We start from the raw sequence: 24,763 nt of genomic DNA, 5'->3' as shown, positions 1-24,763 counted from the left end.
CAGTACATTATTGTCACGTGTCGGTTTCCATTTAGTTCCGTTTCTGTCCTTATTTGGTATTTCCTGCCCTTGTTTAGTTAATTATCATTCGTATCACCTGTGTTTATTAATCATCTCGTTTGCTCCTTTGTTTCCTGTCCTTTATAAGCCTTCAGTTTGTGTATCGTCTTTGTCTTGGATTAATGTAGATTAAAGGTTTAAAGTGTGTTGATGCGACTTCGTTCTCCTGATCCTTTATTTTATTTGTCTACAACCATGAATACCCTAACAATTATACTAGAGTAGAAAGTACTGCTATTTGTATTTATGCTTATTAGTTTTATAGTATTGCATAATTCCTCTTGAGTCACCTGTATTGAAATCATTTGTGAGTCAAGTTTTTTGCTGTAGAGCACGAATCACAAATGTATGGGGATTCATTCCAGTAAGGATGCTGTCATAGAGGGTCTATAGAGAGAAAGAGGGCAAGAGAAGAATAAGCTCAGTGGACAGTCTGTGTATGAGTGAGTGTTGCTATGCTACATTACAAAGCCACTTCCTCAGTAAATAAAGAATCTCATTTCTGCCCTGCCGGAGGGGTGAAAATGAGTGATCACTTTAATTTCACAATGATGGGCAAGAGATTTCACCCACAGAAATAGAATGTGCAGTTATTATTATTCAACATTGTTTTATAATCGGATATAATTTAGAAAATAACTGGAAAGTCAGAATTTAGCTAAAAATAAATAATGGAAAAGGCTTTAAGAATGTGGGCTCAAATATATTCACATCTGCCCATTGTGTTCAATTAAAGCATCATAAAAGTGTTTTTAAGAGCTTTGACTGTAGCATAAAAGTGAATCTAAAAGCAGCCAAATGATGAAACATGTAAAATATAATTTCTATGTAAAAATATAATTTCCATGTAAAATAGTATCTACTTTGACAACCCTTTATTTGATTTCTGAGGAATATTTTCTTTTCTTTTAAAGACTTTAAAGACATATGCAAGCCCCTGATCAATAATAATGATTATTACATTAATACTTGATTTTCATTATATTGGTAATGTATTTCTTTAATTTCTCTCATGTCTCTCTTAGTTCTCTTTCTTCAAGCATAATACAAGAATTTCAACTCAGCTCAATATTTTAGGTCCATTTATTTATTTATTTGGTAAGTAGCCATGTAATAATCACCAGACGACAACCCAGATCAGCACAGGCTGTGTGAAAAATGATCTAAGATTTAAAACTAGGATAACATATTCAGAATGTTGACGTTTTCATTTGTAATATTTTCTTTCTTTTTCTCCGTCTCTTCCAGACCAGTTAGTGCGCCATTCCTCTGCAGAGGTGTGGCCTCACAATTACGTCTCCCAGGGTCTTTACTGCCTTTCTTCCTCTGATGCTTGGGAGCCAATCAGTAATGAACAGTCAGGTGTGGCCTCTCCTGCCACCGGTTCATATGTCATGGCTGTCGGGACTGAGGGAGGATATGACCCAAATGCAGCAGCTCACTTCCTGTCCCAACAGCAACAGCAGCAGTATCAGAACCAATTACATCAGATCCAGCATCTGCATCAGATCCAGCAATACCAGCAGCAACAGCTCCTGCAGTATCAACAACAGCAACAGGTGAGTGACAAAACTGCAACTCCCAGAAGCCTCTGTAACTACAGGTGCATTACAAGTGAGTCAGAAAACTACAATTCTCATAAGGCCTGTTTCATACTGCGTGCATAAGCAGTGCATAAGCTGTGCATGTTTATTTCTTCACCCACATTAACAGATGCAAAAACATGATATGTTCGGATCTATTAATTTATTCAAAAGTGCAATTCAGTGATTTGCACTGAATGAATACACCTCATCTATTTTCAGAATGTTTGTAATTTCTGAATTAAAATTAATTTTGATTAGACGCAGTTGTGTGACGTAATAGTATCAGAATCAGAATGAGCTTTATTGCCAGGTATGTTTACACATAAGAGGAATTTGTTTTAGTGACAGTAGCTCCACAGTGCGACAGAATGACAGCGACAGGACAGGACACAAATAGTAAAAGAAAAAAAAAAAAGAAAATAAAGAAAATAAATAATGGACAAATTTACAAAAATGTACAATGTGCCAAATAGCACAAACACAATATACAAAATAGACAACTCAGTATGTACAGGTATGATAGGTGCAAATTTGAAATGTAATAAGTATGTGTGTTAAATAAAAAATAAAAAGTATGATAGTGTTGTGTGTTTCATGTTTATTGTTAAGAGTTGAAATGTTCATGAGATGGATTGCCTGAGGGAAGAAACTGTTCCTGTGTCTGGCCGTTCTGGTGCTCAGAGCTCTGTAGCGTCGACCAGACGGTAACAGTCCAAAGAGGGAGTGTGCTGGGTGTGAGGGGTCCAGAGTGATTTTACCAGCCCTTTTGCTCACTCTGGATAAGTACAGTTCTACCCTCTGTAGTCTTCTGAGGTCAGATTTGGTAGCTGAGCTGAACCAGACAGTTATTGAAGTGCACAGGATGGATTCAATGATGGCAGAGTAGAACTGTTTCAGCAGCTCCTGTGGCAGGTTGAACTTCCTCAGCTGGCGAAGGAAGTACAACCTCTGCTGGGCCTTTTTGACAATAGAGTCAATGTGATTGTCCCACTTCAGGTCCTGAGAAATTGTGGTGCCCAGGAATCTGAATGACTCCACTGTTGTTACAGTGCTGTTCATGATGGTGAGTGGGGGGAGAGCAGGGGGGTTTCTCCTGAAGTCCACGATCATCTCCACAGTTTTGAGCATGTTGAGCTCCAGGTTGTTAAGACTGCACCAGACAGCCAGCTCCTTAACCTCCTGTCTGTAAGCAGACTCGTCACCGTCCTGGATGAGGCCGATCAGTGTGGTGTCATCTGCAAACTTCAGGAGCTTGACAAAGAGGTCTTTAGAGGTGCAGTCGTTGGTGTACAGGGAGAAGAGCAATGGGGAGAGAACACAGCCCTGAGGAGCTCCAGTGCTGATGGTGCGGGTGCTGGATATGTATTTTCCCATCCTCACTAGCTGCTGCCTGTCTGTCAGGAAGCTGTTGATCCACTGACAGACGGAGGTGGGCATGGAAAGCTGAGTTAGTTTGGGCAGGAGGAGGTCTGGAATGATAGTGTTAAAGGCCGAGCTGAAGTCCACAAACAGGATCCTCACATAAGTCCCTGGTCTGTCCAGGTGTTGCAGTATGTAATGCAGTCCCATGTTGACTGCATCATCCACAGACCTGTTTGCTCTGTAGGCAAACTGCAGGGGGTCCAGTAAGGGTCCAGTGATGTCCTTCAGATAAGCCAAAACCAGTTTTTCAAATGACTTCATGACCACAGATATTAGAGCCACAGGTCTGTAGTCGTTAAGTCCAGTAGTCTTGTGTTTCTTTGGGACGGGGATGATGGTGGAGCGTTTGAAGCATGAGGGGACTTCACACAGCTCCAGTGATCTGTTGAAGATCTGTGTGAAGATGGGGGCCAGCTGGTCAGCCCAGGATTTCAGACAGGCTGGTGTCACACAGTCTGGGCCTGGTGCCTTCCTTCTCTTGTTCTTTTTGAAGACCTGGCGCACGTCATCTTCTCTTATCTGCAGTTCAGGTGTGGGGGAGAGGGGGGTTGCAGGAGGTGTGAATGGTGTTTTTTCAAACCTACAATAGAACTCATTAAGATCGTCTACCAGTTGTTGATTCTCCACAGTGCTGGGGGATGGTGTCTTGTAATTGGTGATGTCTTTCAGACCTTTCCACACTGAAGCCGTGTCACTGGAAGAGAATTGGATCCTTAGCTTATCGGAATAATTCCTCTTTGCCACTCTGATCTCTTTTGATCTCCAGTGTGTATTTGGCCTGTTTATACAAGACTCTGTCCTCATTCCTGTAAGCATCTTCTTTGGCCTGACGGAGCTGTCTGAGTTTTGCAGTGAACCATGGTTTGTCATTGTTATAAGTTAGATGAGTCCTGGTAGGAATGCACATATCCTCACAGAAACTGATATATGATGTTACAGTCTCTGTGAGCTCGTCCAGATCATCAGCAGCTTCAAAAACACTCCAATCAGTAAGTTCGAGACAGGCTTGTAAAACCCGCTGTCTCATTAGTCCATCTCTTTACAGTCCTTAATACAGGTTTAACAGATTTAAGTTTCTGCCTGTAGGTCGGAATAAGATGAACCAAACAGTGATCAGAGAGTCCTAAAGCTGCCCGTGGAACAGAGTGATATGCGTCCTTTATCGCTGTGTAACAGTGATCCAATATATTACTGTCTCTGGTGGGACATGTAACATGCTGTCTGTATTTTGGCAGTTCGCGGGAGAGATTTGCTTTATTAAAGTCCCCGAGAATGATTAAAACAGAGTCCGGGTGTTGTTCTGGGTCTGTGATCAGATCAGCGAGTTTCTGTAAAGCTGTGCTCACGTGCGTTATATGTCCTAAAGCTTGCCTACTCTTCTACTACACACTCAAAAGTGTGTACTTTTTCTTCACCAAAAGAGTACATATTTTAAAGGCGTAGTATAAGTAGGCACATTGGGACGCAGCAAGAGAGAAGTTAGCTCCGGCCACAATGTTCTTCCACAAGACGCACGCAGTTCTGTTTATTAACCGCTAGAACGCCAAAAGTTATGGACTGCAGCTTTAACTAACAATATTTACTACATTTGTTATACGGTATTTTTAAGTCTTTATTAACATTAGTTAATAAAAATGTGTTAGTTCATATTAGCTCATGTTCATTAAATAATATTAACAGCTACAACTTTTAATTTGAATAATTTATTAGTAAATGCTGAAATTAACATTAACTAAGATCAATACATCTTTTTTTTTGTTAACTAATGTTAACAACTGGAACCTTAATGTAAAGTGTTATTGAAAAAAATGTTAACAAAACTCCCAATAATCCTTTTATAATATATGGCCAATATGAAATGGTCAATTTGGAAACCCAGAAATCACATTATTTTTTTGTACAGAGCTTTATGTTGCAGAAACACTGTCAGCGTGAAAGCAAAATGTGCACCTTCATTACTTCACATCGGCGTGAAGCAGGGACAAAATAAGTCTCTGCATCATCATCTCCGGTATTAGTAACAGAGGAGTCATAAAATTTATCATTCATATGCCTCTGCAACAACACTTTGTTGGCACATTAACATAAGACTCCCATAAGGCTGTGCTGCAACAGATCTTATATTAGTAACAGCAACAGGTGAGTTACAAAACTACCATTTCAATTAGCATCTACTGCAACGACGTCTCTTGCTCTGCTGGCTGCAGCATCATGTAGGTGTTGAACAGCACAGGTCCCAGCGGTCATTTCGACAGCAGCACCAGGATCAGCAGTGAGAGCAGTAAAAATTTAATCAGGTTCCATCATTCAGCCATTAACCAGAAGTCATTGATCGTTACAGAAATTGAGGTCTCGCTGGAGCAAATGGGGAATCAAACAATACAAATCCCATCAGCCATTGCAATTGTAAATAGCAATGGCTGTTTTTTATCAAACAGAGTAAAAAACATCACATTCCTGGTCTCTGTATAAACCTTTCAAGACTTACTATGAGCTCTTTGATTGCTAAACGATGAAATAGATGCTTCTGTAGAAGGCATCGTTCACTGTGATTTTGGCTTGATGTTTCAGAAAAATGTATTTGAAAATTGGATAAGATAAATACATGTAGTTTTTAAACATGACCCTCACCCAATTTGTGTACTGTTACCTGAAATGTTTTTAAATAAAATAAATTATTCTCAAATAAATGCATTTGTTCTAAATATGTTTAGATGTTTAAGATATTTTTTAGTTGAAAATTACAAATATTTAAAAATATATATATTTTTAAATATATGATGAGATGGTATAAACACTGTGTATGCATTACAAAATAATTTTGTGATAAGCTTTATTGCAAATATATTGTTTTATATTTTATATTGTCTAAAACTATTGACAAATTATCATTATAAATACTAATGTCTAATTTCAGATCAATTATTGCTATTGTTTTATGAGAAGCTTAGTATATTCCTTACAATATTTAAAACAAATATGCAGATTTTTAATTATTTATATTGAAGTTTGTAATTTTAGGTGCTGTTTGGTTTGGTTCATGTCAATTCTTTTTTGAATGAATAACATGAATGGGGAAAAAGAGGCAGCTGAAAGAGTGAAAGAGTCTCATCTTGCACTTTTTTACCACAATGGAAACTTGAGCTGTTTTTCTGTCTATTTGCAGATGTTGGACCAAAGACTACAGAGTGCCACTCAGTCTTTACAAGCTACTCCCAACAGCACCATCCACAGCCTGCCGCCCCTCACTCACCCCCCATTAGTGGATCTGTGGGGGGCAGCGCAGACAGAGGCCTATCAGGCAGACATGGTGGGCTACATGGGTATGTCTGTAGCAGTAGATGGAAATCTAACAGCCCCCACAGAGGAGGTGACGACAGATAACTCACCTTTACTGGAAGCCCAGGAAGAGGAAGAGATCAAAGTGAGTGAAAAAAATAAATCAATAAAATGTGCAGGGGCCCTTAAATGATATTCAAGCCACACTTAAAAATCTCTGAATATTTTTGCACTAAAATCAAAATATCAAGTGATATCTGCTATATGCTTTTTCTCAAAACTAACTTCACTTTTCTAGTTATTTGGACATTTCTCTTGACTAACTGGTCCCAGCATAATTTTTAATGCATGTTTGAAGTCAATTCCGTCAAGTTCACACAGGTGTCATAACAGAGTAACCACAGGTGTAGTTTGTCACATTAACATTGACATGATCCTCTTACAGCTGAAAACTATAATGAGTGATGGTATTGTTAATTAAAACTATCAAAAACAGTTTTTGTTAATTGCAATAAACCTAAAATAAAATATAAATATTAGAGATGCAACAATGTCAATCGGTATTGGCCGATAATTGGCCATTTTTTCTTCACCAGATATTATTTGCAGCACGCCACCCCAATAATCTCAAAGATATTTGTGCCTTCTTACTTCTGATAGGAAACAAAGTCTCATCTTTAAAATTCTGTCTATTCTATCATGAAAAAAAAAAAGAATGCTGCTTTAACGGTTTTAATTGTGACAAGACGGATCGCTGTAGTGTCTCAGTTCAAGCGGTAGCGCGGAGCACAAATCTCTTCCACTTTAATACAAGTTAAAGCGTGCACTAAACATGAATGAACCTCAGAAGGTAATGTATGTTGAAAAATATACAGTATAGCTTACCAAAAAATAACGTCTCATTGCTCAATCAGTGTTTCAACCACAGAAAGTCAACAATAAAAAAGCTTGTGAACAATATGTGACTTTATGTCGCAATTACCTCTGGAAAGTAGGGTTGTGCGATATATATCGTCTGCGATTAATATTGTAATTGTTGTTTTAACGATGTGTGATTTGCCATTATGGAGTATTTTGCAAAAAACTTTCAAAACACCCACTACAGAATGCATGCATACATTACGTAAAGTAGTGTGTGTGCGCATTTAGAGTGTGTTCTTTCACTGCATGATTCAGTCTAATGAAATGCCTTTAGACTGATCACAAATTTAAGACATGGGGGCAGAAAATGTATATATTTATACCACTTCATATAGCCTAGTTAATCAATTTCACACAAAGAGTGCCATTTTTTTATCCAAAAATGACCAGGATTACAAATGCTATATTGATTTTTTTTTACAACAATTCAATAAACAAGAAGTTAATTTAGAGATTTACGTTTTAGACACCATATTTCCTGTTTTTGCTCTATTTCGACAACAAAAAATAATTCCAAACACAACCACAGCATTATTTTGCGTCTCGGAGCAACATGACGGTGTTTTGTTCCTGAATGAATCATCCGTTTAAATGATTCGGTTTAATCGCAATGACTCGCTTATTTACAGTGACTTGCTGCCACCTACTGGCAGTTTTAATTTCACATTCAGAGTATCTTTTATTATTTAAATCATTTCAAATATCAGTATTCAAAAGATAATTGGCACTTTTAGAAAAAGATGGCTTTATACAGGTAAAAATGCCCATAAAATGTCGAAATCAGTTAAAACGTATTGGAAAAGATTAATTTCTATCAGTGTGAACTGACCACCACACAGAATATGAAGAATATTAAAAACTTTAATAGTACTTTTTAGTAGTATACTGTATCTATTATTTTTCCATTTAAAACCTAACCTTTTTATGTTTAGTGAAAAGTGTATTTGTCCTTTATGTTGTTGTTTTCATGTTTTGTTGTGCAGTAAATTTTACACAATGTCCAGTCCTTTGGGGGGCAATGTAGATTTTAGATATAATCTATATTGAATCTAAGTGCTGAACAGCTCCACACAGACTTATGATGCTGAGCATCCAATAGAAATGTCAAAATATCAGCACCAACATCTCTGAAGAACAGCATCTCGGCAGACAGTTAATATGAAAAAAAACAAAACTTTTTTTTTATTTATAAGCTATTTCTGTCAGCAACTAGAAAAGTATGAAAACCTGTTCAAGTCTCAGACCAGCCACTAAACAAAATTTCAAAACAAATGTTTTGAAAGTTGGTTTCTAATTTCGTTTAGTGCCATTGTTGGCACAGAAATTAAACACTGCAGCTGTAAACAGGAAATGACACGTACCCAGTCTTACATCCAGCCTCTTTTCCAGGAGGAAGAGATTACGATATGTATGGAACCAGAACCAGTGACATTAATTCCATCTCCAGTAACGCAGAGAGAGGAAGTGACCTCAATGGGAGGAAGCAGTCCAGGTCAAGCCACTGGAGAATTCAGCACAGAGCGCAAGGCATTTGATGTCTCACCGTCTGTAATCGAAGAGCTTGAGGAAAAAGAGGAAGAGTCTGAAACGTCGCCTGTAGATGTCACGGCAGCCAACTAAGTGGCCGGCATGAGACTTGAGCTTGTTTTGACATTTCAATCAGCATAATCAAACAATATCAACTCCTATTTCAGGAATCAAACACCATTGTCATGGAATTCAAGTGACTGCTCGAACCCAAAATGGAAAAGCAGAACTGAAAGTTACTGCACTGCTTATGTGAAAACTATTATTATTTTTTATTTTTTTTGTAAGCCTTATTTTATGGATGCTTGAAAAAGGGAGGCACAGAATGGGAAATCCTTGGGACTGAGAAAGGAGAGAATAAGGAAAACCAAGTTGGAGGTATGTAATTCAGGACGATTAATATGAAGAACATTCGGTTAAATATGTGCATGCTTTTACAAGGAGTGATGGCACTCGTTATTCAAAATAAAGAAACTATAGTTAATAAAACCATAATGATGATAATAATATGATTATTTTCTAAGAACTTAAATATATAATTGTAAAAAAGACAGTAAGACCAGTTTTTTTTTCAATCCATGCCCTTCAGAATTTCAGTTCCCACATGCCATAAGAGATCAAATACACTCAATACAACAAATTCTCCATTTTCCTCTTCAGTTTTCATGCTGTATACTTCCAAACACAATCCTTTATATATAAAAAACAAGATCTGGCAGTTTATGACACTGCTGGGAGAAACACTGGTTCAATACTGAAGTTTCTGTGCTGTGAAACATAAAAATCAATTAACTGAAACAAACCACTGCACAATCTACACAGTTCTGCCGGCTGTTTATTCAATATGTAAGCTATTCAAACCCTCATTAAAGCAAGCAAACAGACGTACGTACCAATCAAAAGTTTGAGGTAGGGAAGATTTTTGAAAGAACCTTCTTTTTTTACCAAGACTGCATTATTTGAACAAAAATGCAATAAAAAAACAGTAATATTACAAAAATATTATTACAATGTAAAATAACTGTTTTCTATTGTTTAAATTGTAATTTATTCTTCACTGTAAAACCCGACACGTTATGGTAACTCAAACCAGTTGAGGAAACCGATTGCCTTAAACCAGGGGTGCCCTACCTTCCTGCAGAGTTCAGTTCCAACCCTGATCAAGCACACCTGTCTGTAATTATCAAGTGCTCCTTCAGATCCTAATTATTTGGTTCAGTTGTGTTTGATCAGGGTTGGAGCTGAACTCTGCAGGAAGGTAGATCTCCAGGAGCAGGGTTGGGCACCCTGCCTTAAACCATTTAAGTTTTAAAACGAATAAATATGAGCACTATAACTCATTTACATCATGTTAAATTAACTTTTTTTTTTAGTGTTGGCTCAGTTAATTATTAGAGTAAACTGAACTTAAACATTTTAAGTTTACAGGTACATCTCAAAAAATTAGAATATCATGAAAAAGGTCAAAAAATTTTGTCACTCATTTCAGAAAGTGAAACCCATATATGATATAGATTTCATTACACAGAGTGAAATTATTTCTTGAAATTTTGATTATGGCTTACAGAAAACCCCAAATTCAGTGTCTCAGAAAATTAGAATATTACATAAGATAAATAAAAAAAAGGATATTTTAAACAGGAATGCTTCTGAAATGTATGTTCATTTCTATGCACTCAATACTTCGTTGGGCCTCCTTTTGCATGAATTACTGCAATGTGGCATGGAGGTGATCAGCCTGTGGCACTGCTGAGGTGGTATGGAAGCCCAGGTTGCTTTGATAGCGGCCTTCAGGTCATCTGCATTGTTGGGTCTGGTGTCTCTCATCTTCCTCTTGACATTACCTCATAGATTCTCTATGGGGTTCAGGTCAGGCGAGTTTGCTGGCCAATCAAGCACAGTAACACCATGGTCACTGAACCAGCTTTTGGTACATTTGGCAGTGTGGGCAGGTGCCAAGTCCTGCTGGAAAATGAAATCAGCATCTCCATAAAGCTTGTCAGCAGAAGGAAGCATGAAGTGCTCTAAAATTTCCTGGTAGATGGCTGCGTTGACTGTGCACTTCAGAAAACACAGTGGACCAACACCAGCAGATGACATGGCAGCCCAAATCATCACTGACTGTGGAAACTTCACACTGGACTTCAAGCAACATGGATTCTGTGCCTCTCCACTCTTCCTCCAGACTCTGGGACCTTGATTTCCAAATGAAATGCAAAATTTACTTTCATCTGAAAAGAGGACTTTGGACCAGAGGGAGTTTTGTTTCCTTGCCGCTGTCGCCTCTGGCTTGCTCAGTTGGGGATATTTAATTTCTTGTGATTATCGTCAATTTGATTTCACAGATACTATTTAAACTAAACTGATCTAGGCAATAACATCTCTGAACTCAATAATGAAATGCCTTAACTGAAAATTGAGTGTTTAATCTTATTTTTATACATTACTGACACTCTATCCTCCAATTTGATACGGTAAAGTGCTTTGACACAATCTGTATTGTTAAAAGCGCTATATAAATAAAGGTGACTTGACCACTGAGCATCAGTCCAGTTCTTTTTCTCCTTAGCCCAGGTAAGACGCTTCTGACGTTGTCTCTGGTTCAGAAGTGGCTTGGTAGCCCTTTTCCTGAAGACGTCTGAGCGTGGTGACTCTTGATGCACTGACTCCAGCTTCAGTCCACTCCTTGTGAAGCTCTCACAAGTGTCTGAATCAGCTTTGCTTGACAGTATTCTCAAGCTTGCAGTCATCCCTGTTGCTTGTGCATCTTTTCCTACCCAAATTCTTCCTTCCAGTCAACTTTGCATTTAATATGCTTTGATACAGCACTCCTTGAACAGCCACACCTTTCAGTAATGACCCTCTGTGACTTACTCTCTTTGTGGAGGGCGTCAATGTTCATCTTCTGGATCATTGCCAAGTTAGCAGTCTTCTCCATTATTGTGGTTTCAAAGAACAAGAGATACCCAGAATTTATACTGTAGAGATGATCATTAATTGAAGCTCAAATGTAAATATTCTAATATTTTGAGATACTGATTTTTGACTTGTTTTTTTCATGAGCTGTAAGCTCTAATCATCAAAATTAAAACAAAAAAACGTTTGAAATGTTTTACTTTACATGTAATGAATCTTAAATATATAAAAGTTTCACTTTTTGAAATAAGTTACAAGAAAAAATTAACTTTTTCACAACATTCAAATTTTTTGAGATGTACCTATATATACAAACTTTAAGTAGTTTGTATACTGTAACTACGGGAATAGTTAAAAAGGACCAGTACACTGACCCAAGACTTGGCAGTCATCTTCAAATACAAACAAAACATCCAATGGGTTTAAAGACAATGTTCTCTCTTCCTCCTTAACAGCAAAGATGGTGGCAGCTGCCTTCTGTACCTGATCAGGCTCCCTTAATCTAGATGCAGTAAAAAGTTTTGTTAGTGTATGTCACCAAATATCATCATATTTAATTTTCATAAATGACAATAAATGTGTGAAAGATCAGGGAAGTGTTTATTCAATAAAGTATGTGCCCATTTAAAACTCTGTAGTACTTTTTCACATCATAACTTCCAGAGTTGTTTATCAGCAGGATTTTCAGGGCTGAATATAAGCTGAATGTTTTAGAGCTTGAATTGAATTTGTTAATTTACATTACAATTTAATTTGACAACATAAGGTTATTTTTTACAAAACAGAAAGAAAAACGGTGCTTAAAGTGATAGTTCACCCGAACATGAAAATTCTGTCATTAATTACTCACCCGTATGTCATTCCACACTAGGGATGTAACGATTACCGGTTTGACGATAAATCACGATAAAATTCCCCACGGTTAGTATTACCGTTTTGAATTATCATTAAAACCGTATTCGATTACCGCAATTTGAACATCTCACGATAAATAAATACTGTCCAGCATAAAGCACAGTTTTAAGTACCAGTCTCACGAGCGCACGGCAGCAGAGCAGTTTCGTTTTGAGTGAAAATGGGGCGGAAAATAGGAGCTGGGAGGTTTTAAAAGAGTGCTGAGGGAATTATGCAAATTAATATATGAATGAATTAATTATATGAATGTACCGCTGAAGGTTCTGACTGTCTTCAGAAAGGATTCGATGGCATTTTGTTTTCATGTTCACTCCATGTAATACCTAAAAGAAGTGTTCTTAATCGCAATACTGCTTTGTTCGCGGAGGTTACTGGAAACGGCGGACCGAATTTGCATGCCCTGCTGTAAATTTTGACCGGTTGATGAAAAACAAGCTTATGTGGATTCTACACATTTAAACAATTCAGATAAGTTATCTAGAATTATTTATGGAGCAGATAAAATACATATAATCATTTATTAATCAATTATCATTTTGACTTAATCCTTTTCTTTAAAGGCTGAAATGTGAGGTTTACATTTTTATGAAACTTTTTCAAAGCTTTATTTGAACATTTACCTTATTTATTTGAACATGCTATTAATCCGTTGTCAGTCAAATTGTCATTTAAAATCCGAACATCATTGGTCATGTTATTGTTTTAGTGTTTATGCAAACAAAACATCATTTTATTTGTTGATTGTTGATTTTTAAATATAAAACTTGAAGTGATTTATGTGTCAGTTTGAACATCTCCAGCACATTTTAACAATACCGTGATAATTTTGGTCACTATAATCGTGATAAGAAATTTTCATACCATTACATCCCTATTCCAAACCCGCAAGTTCATCTTCAGAACACATATTTTTGATGAAATCTGAGAGCTATCTGACCCTCCACAGACAGCAACGCAACTGAAATGTTCCCAGGTCCAGAAATACAGTAAGGACATCGTTAAAACGGTCCATGTGACACCAGTAGTTCAACCACAATTTTTATGAAGCTATGAGTATATATACTTTTTGTGCGCAAAACAAAAATAATGACTTTATTCAACAATTCTTCTCCTTTGCGTCACCCTAGTGCGTCATTATGGAGAGTATCTCAATGCATGCATGTGCGTTTCTCTGCACGTAAACAAGCCTCAGTGCATGCATGTTCTACGTCAGCAGCAACAGCACTGATTACATGCAGAGGTACTCTTGATAATGGTGGAAGGTGTGATTTGGAGAAGAAGAATTGTTAAATAAAGTCATAATTTTGGTTGAACCAGTGTTGTCACATGGATTATTTTACCGATGTCCTTACTACGTTTCTGGGTCTGGGAACATTTCAGTTGCATTGCTTTCTATGGGAGGGTCAGAGATCTCTCGGATTTCATCAAAAATATCTTAATTTGTGTTCTGAAGATTAACGAAGGTTTTACAGGTTCGGAACAACATGAGGGTGAGTAATTAATGACAATTCAAATTTTGTGTTTTGGGTGAACTATCCCTTTAAAGGGACAGTTCACCTCAAAATGAAAATTACCATCATTTACCCACTATCATGTCATGCCAAACAAATGCGAATCTTGTTAATCCATGGAAAAAAATGAAGATACTCTCTCACAATTTTGTCAATCCATTGAAAGTCTAGTCAATTAATATTAAGCTTAAAGACAAGTTTATCCATATGAATAAAGTGGTTTCATTCAAGTCTCCTAAAAGGTTTTTTATTATGTGTCAAACTAAAAACTTTTTGAAGCTTGGAAATAAAGACTGCCTAGACTTCCAATAGATAGACAAAAATGATGAAAGAATATCAAAAATATATACTTTTGTTTGAAGATGAATAAAATTCATTCAAAATTGGTTTGGAACAACATGAGGGTGAGTAAACCTGGACTGATTTTTTTTTTTATTTTATTTTTTATGGACTATCCATTTAAGACAACTCAAATGTTCAACTATTCAGTCATTTCTGCTGATCTCAGCTAAATGATTAAAATATTGCCAAGTAAATATAAAGATGTCCTGTCATGTGTCCTACCTTGTGTGTCTTGAAAAAGTCTTCTTTTCAGATAGTAGTAGATCATAGCTTGAATGACTGATGCCATTATTGACCATGAAGACAAAACTAATTTAACTCACAATCAATCAACATTTATGGACATCTTATTTTTATGAATCATAACTTTCAACCACTAAGTTACAAACTTAGCATTGGCAATTTCCTGACATCTTTATGAAAAACCAAAGCAAGAAGTCTTAACATTTGTGCTGCTGGTCATCATTACATTTGCATTAATAGCAATTCATCAAAAAATAATGTATTTGAATAACTGTTTATAACGTGAAAATTTACCTCTTGTACAACACTAAAGCCTTACACTAAAGTCTACTTACTTTATTTTAGGCTCATATTAGTTTTGTTGTCAATGACATCACACCACCCCTCGCTGCCTTTGCTCTGAAAAGATTGATTTCAAAAGCATAACAATTTGTCAGTACGAATATCAAATAAGACAAGTAACGGTGTAAAATGTTAACTAAGGTGAACAAAACAGCCATTATAAACGCTCCTCAGCCCCTTATTTGTTCACCGGATTTAGTAAACTCGATCAGCATCACATGGATATTCTAGATGAAACTGACAAAGCGGATAATAAATAACGATTAACAAAGAGTTTAAACGTATTGTAATACAGGGAATGTGTGTTTGCTTTACCTTCAGATCTGTGGCGCGAGTGACGGTTACAGATGAGGAAGATGGTCTGCAGTCTCTCTAGCTTAAAAATATAATTTGCGGGTTTGTCTGTGTCCGGCTGTGAGAAACCACAAAAAAAAAAAAAAAAAAATATATATATATATATATATATATATATATATATATATATATATATATGTTTCTTAGTTTACCACCACTGACAAACTTGTTGATGCCGTTGATGTAATGACGCGTTAGCTTCTTTGCTAGCTAATGTTACACGCATTATGATAACTGAGCTGGTTAATCTTCAGATAAAGCTGACAAAACACAAAACGTTCAAAAGTGCTTTAAAAAGGAATAAAGAAGTTTGATTGCTTAATTTACCTGTTATTCATTAATTTAAAAGGATTAATCTATGCTTAATATGAAATTATGTATTTATTATTTTATGGCTTAGATATTTAATTATGAAAGATATAAAGCATAATAACCTATAGCCCTATCTTGTACAAACGTGAATTCTTGAAAAACAATGTCAGAAATAAGCTCATATTTCTTTTAAATATTTTGTGGTCAGCCTAGGCATAATAATCATAGACTGTATGGTAATAATAGATTTAAATAATTTATAGTAACTTATTTAGATTGAGTTCTGCTTAACCTAATTAGCTTTTGAGTTCACATCACAAATATATATTGAGTTGAATGAACTTTTTCACAGTTAGGTTTTACAGTGTTGTGATACCAATGCTGAATTTTCAAGTGTCACATGACCCTTCGGAAAGCTTATCATTATCAACTTTGAAAACAGTTGTGCTGCTTAATATTTTTCTTGAAACAATGATAGATTTCTTTTCAGGATTATCTGATGAATAAAAAGTTCAAAACAACAGCTTTTATTTTAAACAGGAATCTCATAGATATTTCTTCACTGTCACTTGATATTTGCACTGGACCTCAGTACTTTGAGCTGAGACTGACTCTGTGAGATCTGTGTGTTTAGCAACTTGATTGGCTGCGTAAAAGAGAGAAATATTTTTTTTGGGGGGGGGGACTTTTTGCACTTGCATTGGTTGTTGGGTAAAGGACATATGCCTTTTAGATTGAAAATTAACTCCCAGTGAGCAATATAGTGTTGGCCCAGATCCGGCCCACATCTGGCCCGTGTGAAATCCATGGGCCTGGGCCGACACTGCTTGCTGTCTGGGCTGTTTTATGAAACAAAAAGACACACTTCCCACTCTACTTGTGTTCTGATCACAAATGTCTATTTTTTTTTAAAATCACATTTTTGTTTTTGCTCTGGTTTAGTCAAACATTGGCTTAAGAATGGTTTTGAAATAGCTAGATTAATCGAACTCATGATAAATGACAATTGAGAGGAGAAAGATGGATAGGTAATGCCTCATAACCTCAAATTACTAAAATAGAAAAAAACTAGAAGTAAACATTTTTGTCTTGAACAGTCCTGTTGGCGACTCGTACATGTACTTATTGTTACACCTGCAGGACCAGTTCTTTATTTTTATAATAAAGCATGTCATGATTTCTGTTCCAAAATATGTATTCCATTGCCTACAGTTCTTTTCACTATATAATAAGGGGCCTGGATTCACATACTGTAAATATCCTTTACCAAGATATCAAGGAAAAATGTCTCCATAGAATGCGAATGGAAATGGACTTAGATTCGAGTTGAAAGTGACCTCATGAACAACTGCACAGGCGTCTTCCTGTTTGTCATGGTCACTGATTATACAGTAACTATATGATGCTACAAACTTTGCATTGACTGTATTTGTTCGTAAATGAACATGAAGCATATGCATCCCAAAGTAGGAGCAGGCGTCCGGTTCAGAAACAGAAGTAACTACATCATCCTGCATTGTGATGTCATGCATGATTCACCAAGGATTAAAAAAAAAAGGACGAGGACAGTTTCTTTTGAGGATACGTTCACCTTTGACGATTGTGTGTAATACAAACTTGGCGGTGAGAAGAAATAGCATTAATAGCTATATGAAGTATATTGACTTGAATGAATTTATTTATTGACTGATTATTTATGCAATGTTGGGACAATGTTTATTTTTCTACAGAATTGTGTGCACTCCCTCCTGTATATGTTGGGGTGCATATTATTTCACTGCTGGGCTCTTGAGGAGGCTCTGACAGATTTTTGTGTACAGTATTTGTGTACTTTTCGTGACTGAAAAAAAATCACATTTTCTTAAACATCTTGTTGTATGTCATAATGTTTTAATATGTTTTATATTAGCTTATGTAACAATATATAAGTCTACATCATTGCATGTAGCAGTCCAACCATAAAACTGAAATATAACTGCTATATTTGTATTCAGTGTCATCAGTTCTTATATTAGGGGAAGTATACAGAACTCCAAAAGTTGCTCACATGAAATAATATGTGCCCATTTGTTTATTTAAGAATTATGTGGGGAGGGATTTAACTTTGCAGCCTGTATGATATCTGTTTGTTAATTTGAGATAAATGCACCTTTGGTTGTAATGGTATCACTTTGGTTTGGTGAGAATATGTCAGACTGTACATGTGATCATTCATCTTCCTTTTTTTTTTTTTTTAATCATGAAGCAAAATGATAGTCAAACATAACGATTTAACTTGTACGGTTTATTAGCTTATCAATGGGCAAAATTGGTTAAACCGAACAGTTTAAGAATTTTGTGAGTATGAGGGGGGATGAATTGCAAAACTGCGGGCACGCATTTGTGGGGTTTTCTTTGCTTTGTTTTCCCCCTCATCTCATGATTACTTTAAGCCTGTCTTGGCATCGTGCAGATAACTAAAACCGGTGCTACTTTCATCTTTATCACATCGCAAACACATTCCCATTTGAGGAAAAAACGCAACTGGTCCCTTACCAAAAAGTAGTATACTTCAAGTTTATTTTATTACGTATACTTAAGTGAAGTTCAAGTATATTTTTAAGTATACTTTATGTAGTATACAAATATCAGTGTACCAGTAGTATACTCGTAAGTGTACTATTTCAATACTCCTTAGGACTAAATTGGCCCACTTTCTAGTATATAAAATATACTTTTAAGTATACCAGTAGTAAACTTTGAGTACACAACCAGTTTACATCAAAGTTTTTAACTTAATCTGCAACTAAAAGTGAACTTATAGGTATACTGATAGTTTACTAATTAAATACTTGTAGTAGCATTTTTAGTACACTTTGAAGTATAGTCTCAGTAAACTAGTTTAGTAGTTTTATACTGTAAGTATACTCATAAGTATTTCTTTACATCATACTTTAAGTATACTACTATGTCCCTATTTATTAATTTGTATATATTTTGTTATGAATATCTGAACATACAAAACATCAAAAGAAAGAACAGGGCTTAAAATGTGCTTGTAAACAAATACATTTGATTCTAGCTTCATGTATTATTTTTTTTTAAATACTTGAATGTGGGTATGTTTCATAAATAAAAAATAAAGTAATAACATTTTGAACAAAAAGGTGAAAAAAGACTATGCATTGGATTCAGAATGATAATCAAAACACAGATGGAGTCGATAAAACACCCCAAAGCTTGACAGTCGTTATTACCTCTTGATTGGTCGACATTTTATTCCATAATGTTACACAGTTCTGATGCAGTTTTATGTCTGATGATCGTGTTAGATTACATGTGGAAGCATCTGTTGTATTGGTTTCTTCTTCACTTGTGTTTTATTTTGGAACTTCTGTACAGAAGATGTGTACTAGCACCCCCTACCATATAACAATGAAAACACGGAGTCTAGGAGCACAAGTATAGCTCAAATATATTTAGACTTTTTCTAAGTATGATGTCATTTTAAGTATATTTCTGAGAAGTACGTAAAGCCCATTTCTGAGAAGTGCATAAAAACTAAACTAAAAGTATACTTTCATATTTTTAAGTTTAAAAGAAGTATGCTAATAGCACACTTGAATAAACTTCTTTTTCGTAAGGGGTGCGTTTCAGTTATCGATTGAATTGAAAATTGACATGAGTTTTACTGTAAAGTTGTTGCAGTGTTAATCTTGTTGCTAAGGCAATCGTGCAGTATCGGAACACGAAAACAAGACACCAGTGCTCTGACTATAGGCCTACATTATTTCTTAGTAAGACGTTTTAAAGGAATTATGAATGCACACTTTGTCACCGGAGGGATATTAAATGACCTTGTCAATGCAAGAGCACCAACTTCTTTATTTACTCTGCTGTGCCTGTAATTTCACTACCACATTCTCATGATTCCATTTCTGAACAATGCCTCCATTAATAATCAACACGGCAGTCACACAAAGCCAGGTCATACTGCTGCAACCAAAGGAGTGATGTCATGTTCTCTTTTATTGCTTTTTATGTAAGATAAGGAGTATCCGAATGAATAAATAACAAAAAACTAAATGTATTTCCTTGGATATAGTTGTTTATCATTTGTGTTTACAGATGAACTGATCTCAAATGGATTTTTTGTACGATTCTACTGCCATCTTTCACAACAAAACTGTCTGTTGGCATGATGCTGTAACCGGTCCTTTGTTCTACCTCTTTCCTTCTCTCTGTAAACTAGCGTACTTGTCTTTCTCTCCTCCTCTCTCTTTCCCTTCGTATGTTATCTGTCTATTACTCAAACCCTGTGTTGTCTCTTGGTGGAAGATTCATATTCAGAAGAAGTAATACTTTGGATAAGAAACACTTGTGAAATACGTGGAGTCAACATGTTTAGCAATCTATACAGGCACAAATCTATTCATTTGGGACTGATTGAGCTGTAAGAGGTGTGATATAAGAAGTGCTCTGTGATACGTATATCTATGCATGCTTTACTGAAGGTTTTAAGACAGTTCTTCCAATGTGCTCTTCCTCTATCGGACTCTCTCTAACCCATCTCTTTTTCCTGCACGAACAAAACACCTCCCTGACCTTCAAGAATATTGCTATTCCTTTATTTTTCCCCAAAATAATGAAGAACAAATGAATAAATGAAGCAAACAAAGCATTATTGCGCACTTTGTGTATTTTTAAGACGTGGCAAAAAAAGTCTACATGCTATTCAGACCATTAAAACAAATAAAAATGAATCAGATATTCATCAGTTATAATAATCAAACAAAGATTCAATGATAGAGTAATGACTTTGCAGCTTAAATTATGCAGTAAACCAATCAGCTTCATAATGAATGTCTATGATTAAATGAATATACCAGGTTCAGCACAAGATCAATCAACAATGTGACAATTATTTGTGGCACAAAAATTAATTTCATTTTTCTTTAAAAAAATTAAATCTAGCTTACATTGAGGCACTTACAATGGAAGTGAATGGGGTCAATAGATTGTTAAAATACACAATGTTTCAATATTATAGCCACAAGATATAGAAAATATTAATGTGAGCATGGTTTTAGTGTGAATAAAATCACTTCCTAACCTATTGTGTGTAAAATTACACAAATTCATAACTTTGTTACCATGACATTGTAATGCTATACACACAAACCCTAAAACGACTATAACAATTATGATTTAATCAGCTTTACAGCTTAAAATATTCACACATAAGAATTAATGCAAGTGCTTTTATAGCATTTATAATTGTTGTATTAAATGCTATTATTATAATAGCATTATATAATGCTACTATTATAGAATTAATAATTATTATTATATGTAATTATCTTTATTTTAGTTTTAATTTGACTAATTTTAGTAAAAAAGTGTACCATTTTAGAACAAGGTTCCATTAGCTAACTATATTTAATGCATCAACTAACATTAACTAATGAGCAATACATTAGCTACAATCTTTGTTTATTTTAGTTAAAAAATTACAACTGTTCATTGTTGCCCTATGTTAGCTCAGGTCCATTAAATAACATTAAAAGATAAAACTTTTGATTTTAATAAAGTATTAATAAATGTGGCAATTAACATTAAGACATTTTTAGATGCATTAAATTTTAAAATTTTAGATGTATTTTTCATTGTTAGTTGTTAATGTTAACAAATGGAACCTTATTGTAAGGTGTTACCAAAAAAGTACTGATTTCTAGAATTTTAACTTAAACTTCAAATTTTTATATATTGTTTCAGCTTTATTTCAATTTCCAAAACAATTTTGAGTTATAGCCAATTTTAGTTATAACTAAACATTAACATTAACACTGAATTGAGTTAAACTTGTATTGAACCTGACATATTGTTTTAAATTTCACATCTAGACAATAAAAAACAAGCTAAAAGTCAAAAATATTATTTAGTATGACTGAATAAACCTGACTACATTAGGTTACACCAAGACAAGGGTCAGATCAAATACAAATAGCTTGTTAAGGTAACAAATCTTTCATTTTTTACAAACATTTTTACAGATGTAATATCAGGTACAGCAGACAAACACAGGGATCGACTAGCAAAGAAGGAGAAGACATTCAGTGAGATGTGTCAGACCGACTGTCCATATGTACAAATGTATAGACAGCAAGTGGAAAAAAAACATCTAGAAAGAAAGAGTATAGAGAGTCATGTCCGGAGAGTAGAAAATCAACCAACAAGTCTGAAGGTGCAGCTCTTGTGCACCGGTGCTGCGGCTCGTGCTGGGCTCAAAGGCGGCACCATAATATGGTTTGCCTCCCCCTGGAGTGCTGAATTTGAGAAAATTACAAACAATAGACCTATAAAGGCTCCTCGTCACTCTCTCTATCAGCATCCACCTCTCCATCAGGCACAGAATGAAGAGAGGAGAGAGGGACTGTGGAAGAAGGGGAAGGCAGTTGCTCCTGAGAGGTGCTGATGGTACTTCTGCTGCTTTTGCTTGTGGCTATATCACACTCTTTGTCAGCTGTCTGGATACAACTATCAGCAGACTCGTCTTTAGTTTCTCTTTTCACTCCCTCGCCCCACAGCTCTCTGTCCCGCGTGGGAGAGGATGGGACGGAAGGGGAATGAGAAAGCTTTTTGGCCTTGCGTCTCGCGTCCCTGAAACTGGCCAGAGGAGGACGCAGTCGCACTCCGCTACGAGTCGAACCCTCGATTGCTTTCTGGAGCTGGGAGTGAAAAAGAGAGATGAGCAGAATTAATTACTCAAACACTCGAGCATATGGAAGTATGCAAAAATACATGTAGACAGACTATATTTACCTCTTTTAGAGCGACCACCCCAACCAGTTTACCAATGCTAGTCACATACGCATGACTGAGACCCAGCAAAGAGAACAGGGTGTGAGTCTGAAACAAACAAGCAAACATTATATTCATGCATGTATGTGTATATATTAGGGATGTCAATTCAACACATAATAGAGATAATTTATTTCATTGGTACATTTAGTCAACCCACCCCACGCTGGACCTATATAGGTTATCTGACATTTGATACAAATTATTAGTGATAAACATGATGCATTGCATGATGCACTTGATCAAATCCAGTTACAATGCAACTGAAATTTAAGATATTGGGGCATTATAATATACAATATGAGATATTTTGGAGTTTTTGTCTCATATTTATATTATGGTGTTTAGTTTCTGAGTGAATCTGCATCTTGAATGAATCGGGTGAACCAATTATTCAATAGCCCATTCATAAAGAGAGACATTCCTGAATGAATCAGTTGTTTGAACAAATCGAATGAATGAATGACTCAATGAATTACTCATTAGGACATTTATTGCCACCTACTGGCAGTTTTAGTTTCTTATTTAGAGTTTTATTTTATTAAAAAATACTTTCCTATTTACATATTACTAAAAACATCAATATCCCATCCATCCTATTAATCTCATGGCATTATTTATGCAATTATAATTCCACCTCCGAGCTGCAATAAATGTCTGTAAATATAACCTATTGAGATGTATTCAAGTGTTTCTGAAATATATATATATATATATATATATATATATATAATGTCCATAGCAGCCTAAAAATTAATGTGTAATAACTTATGTCGAATCAAATAAATATTTCGTTCTAAAGCTAAATTTTGCCTATTTGATGCTTTTCACATTTAACACAAAAATTACTTATCTTTCTGCCAAATTTGATGTGTGATTAATTTACATTACATTAATTAGATTAATTAATCACCACATTAAATAAAATTGTATTTTATATATGCATAATTTCTTTATTATTATTATTATATGAATGCAAATATTTATAAATATAGTAACTATTTTTAAATTTTTGTTACATTTTTTGTGTTGTTTAGTTCTGGTTTATATTTTGTGTTGTTGTTTTGAAAATATAATAAAAAGAAAGTAAAAAAATAATATTTTTTGTGTTTTGGGGCTCATACGCATAAACTCCTGAATGCAGGATACAACGATATTGTTTTTATCAAAAAACACATTTCCCTGAGGGCATGAAATAATGAGAGCTTTGGACTGACATTCACATACAGATAAAAGTCTAAATCATGATTCACTTGGAGAAACATAAATCCTCAATATAATACACAGTATTTCATATGCGATCTCAATCGGATTGTGGATTACCTTATGCAAAGATGTTCTCTCCACCAGCTGAAAAGGTGAGGGGTCAACACGGATCTGATCAATATCAATTGGCTTATCCAGCTCTTCCTCTTCCCAGGCTTTGATCTGAACACCCCGATACAACATAAACAGGGTCAGAATGTCACTGTGAGTGACTGACAGCTCACAGACAGCTTTGGAACAGATGTGCTAATTGTGGCCATCTGTCTGAACTGCAGTGAAAATAAATCAATTCATCACCCTACCTCTTCAGGAGTCATGTTATCAACTACAGGAGGAGCTGCAGGGCTCTACAGAGAGAGAAATGAGAGGTAGACGGAGTGTCAGAAGTAGTACATGAATGTTTGGAGGATAACATCATAATTCACTAAAAATAACCCGGTGAATTTTCATCTTGTTTAGTGACTAAAATGCCCTTCACAGCATGTTTAATGCCACCTGCTGATGAGTCACAACTGGATTTTAAAATGCAAGAATATAAAAATGTCAGATTTCTCATTATTCAGTTAAAATATACAAGCTACATCATTAAACAGAAATTGTTAAAGAAATATTTTACATGGAAGAACAGAACCAAAAGTTAAAAGCAATTAATTTCACAGTATTCAACAATAGGAAATGTCCTGGAAAAAGGACAAAGTCCCCAATACGTGTAGGGATCAATACACATATACACTCTGGAGATATCAGAGACTTATTTTACATCTTGTAAAAAGGAGCATAATAGGTCCCCTTTAAGAGAGTAAAAAGTAATAAATACAAAAAGATTGTGTGTCAAATACCATAGACAATAACTCTCTGTACTCTAATATTTACAGTGGAGGTCTATGGGGTAAGGCACATAACTTTATAAAATAAAATATATATTTT

At 35.4% G+C, this 24,763-nt stretch overlaps 2 protein-coding genes across 8 annotated transcripts in view; one reads left to right on the top strand and one right to left on the bottom strand.

Moving 5' to 3' along the window:
* LOC306877753 (protein FAM131B-like) overlaps positions 1–15,490 on the top strand; it is a 57,243-nt gene extending 41,753 nt beyond the window's left edge. For 4 of the 7 annotated variants that reach the window (XM_079429703.1, XM_079429704.1, XM_079429702.1 and 1 more), the window contains 3 exons: positions 1,309–1,619; positions 6,235–6,492; positions 15,386–15,490. In XM_079429703.1, coding sequence (XP_079285829.1) covers positions 1,309–1,619; positions 6,235–6,492; positions 15,386–15,415 — 599 coding nt within the window. In that variant the 3' untranslated portion in view covers positions 15,416–15,490. Of the gene's footprint in view, positions 1–1,308; positions 1,620–6,234; positions 6,493–8,657; positions 9,758–15,385 lie in introns of those variants that run through there. The other 3 variants (XM_079429700.1, XM_079429698.1, XM_079429699.1) reach the window with 3 other exon arrangements.
* A 6,488-nt stretch (positions 15,491–21,978) lies between these two features.
* LOC306877947 (chloride channel protein 1-like) overlaps positions 21,979–24,763 on the bottom strand; it is a gene marked incomplete at its 5' end in the record, with an annotated part of 35,405 nt that continues 32,620 nt past the window's right edge. The window contains 4 exons of the mRNA XM_079430007.1: positions 21,979–22,437; positions 22,532–22,618; positions 23,894–23,998; positions 24,139–24,183. Of these exons, the coding sequence (XP_079286133.1) occupies positions 22,066–22,437; positions 22,532–22,618; positions 23,894–23,998; positions 24,139–24,183 (609 nt within the window). The 3' untranslated portion in view covers positions 21,979–22,065. The remainder of the gene's footprint in view (positions 22,438–22,531; positions 22,619–23,893; positions 23,999–24,138; positions 24,184–24,763) is intronic.

Source organism: Barbus barbus (genome assembly GCF_936440315.1).
Source record: "Barbus barbus genome assembly, chromosome: 12".
In the NCBI taxonomy this organism is placed as follows: Eukaryota; Metazoa; Chordata; class Actinopteri; order Cypriniformes; family Cyprinidae; genus Barbus; species Barbus barbus.
Note: the sequence above shows the minus strand (reverse complement) of the source record. Positions and strands in the feature narration are given on the sequence as shown.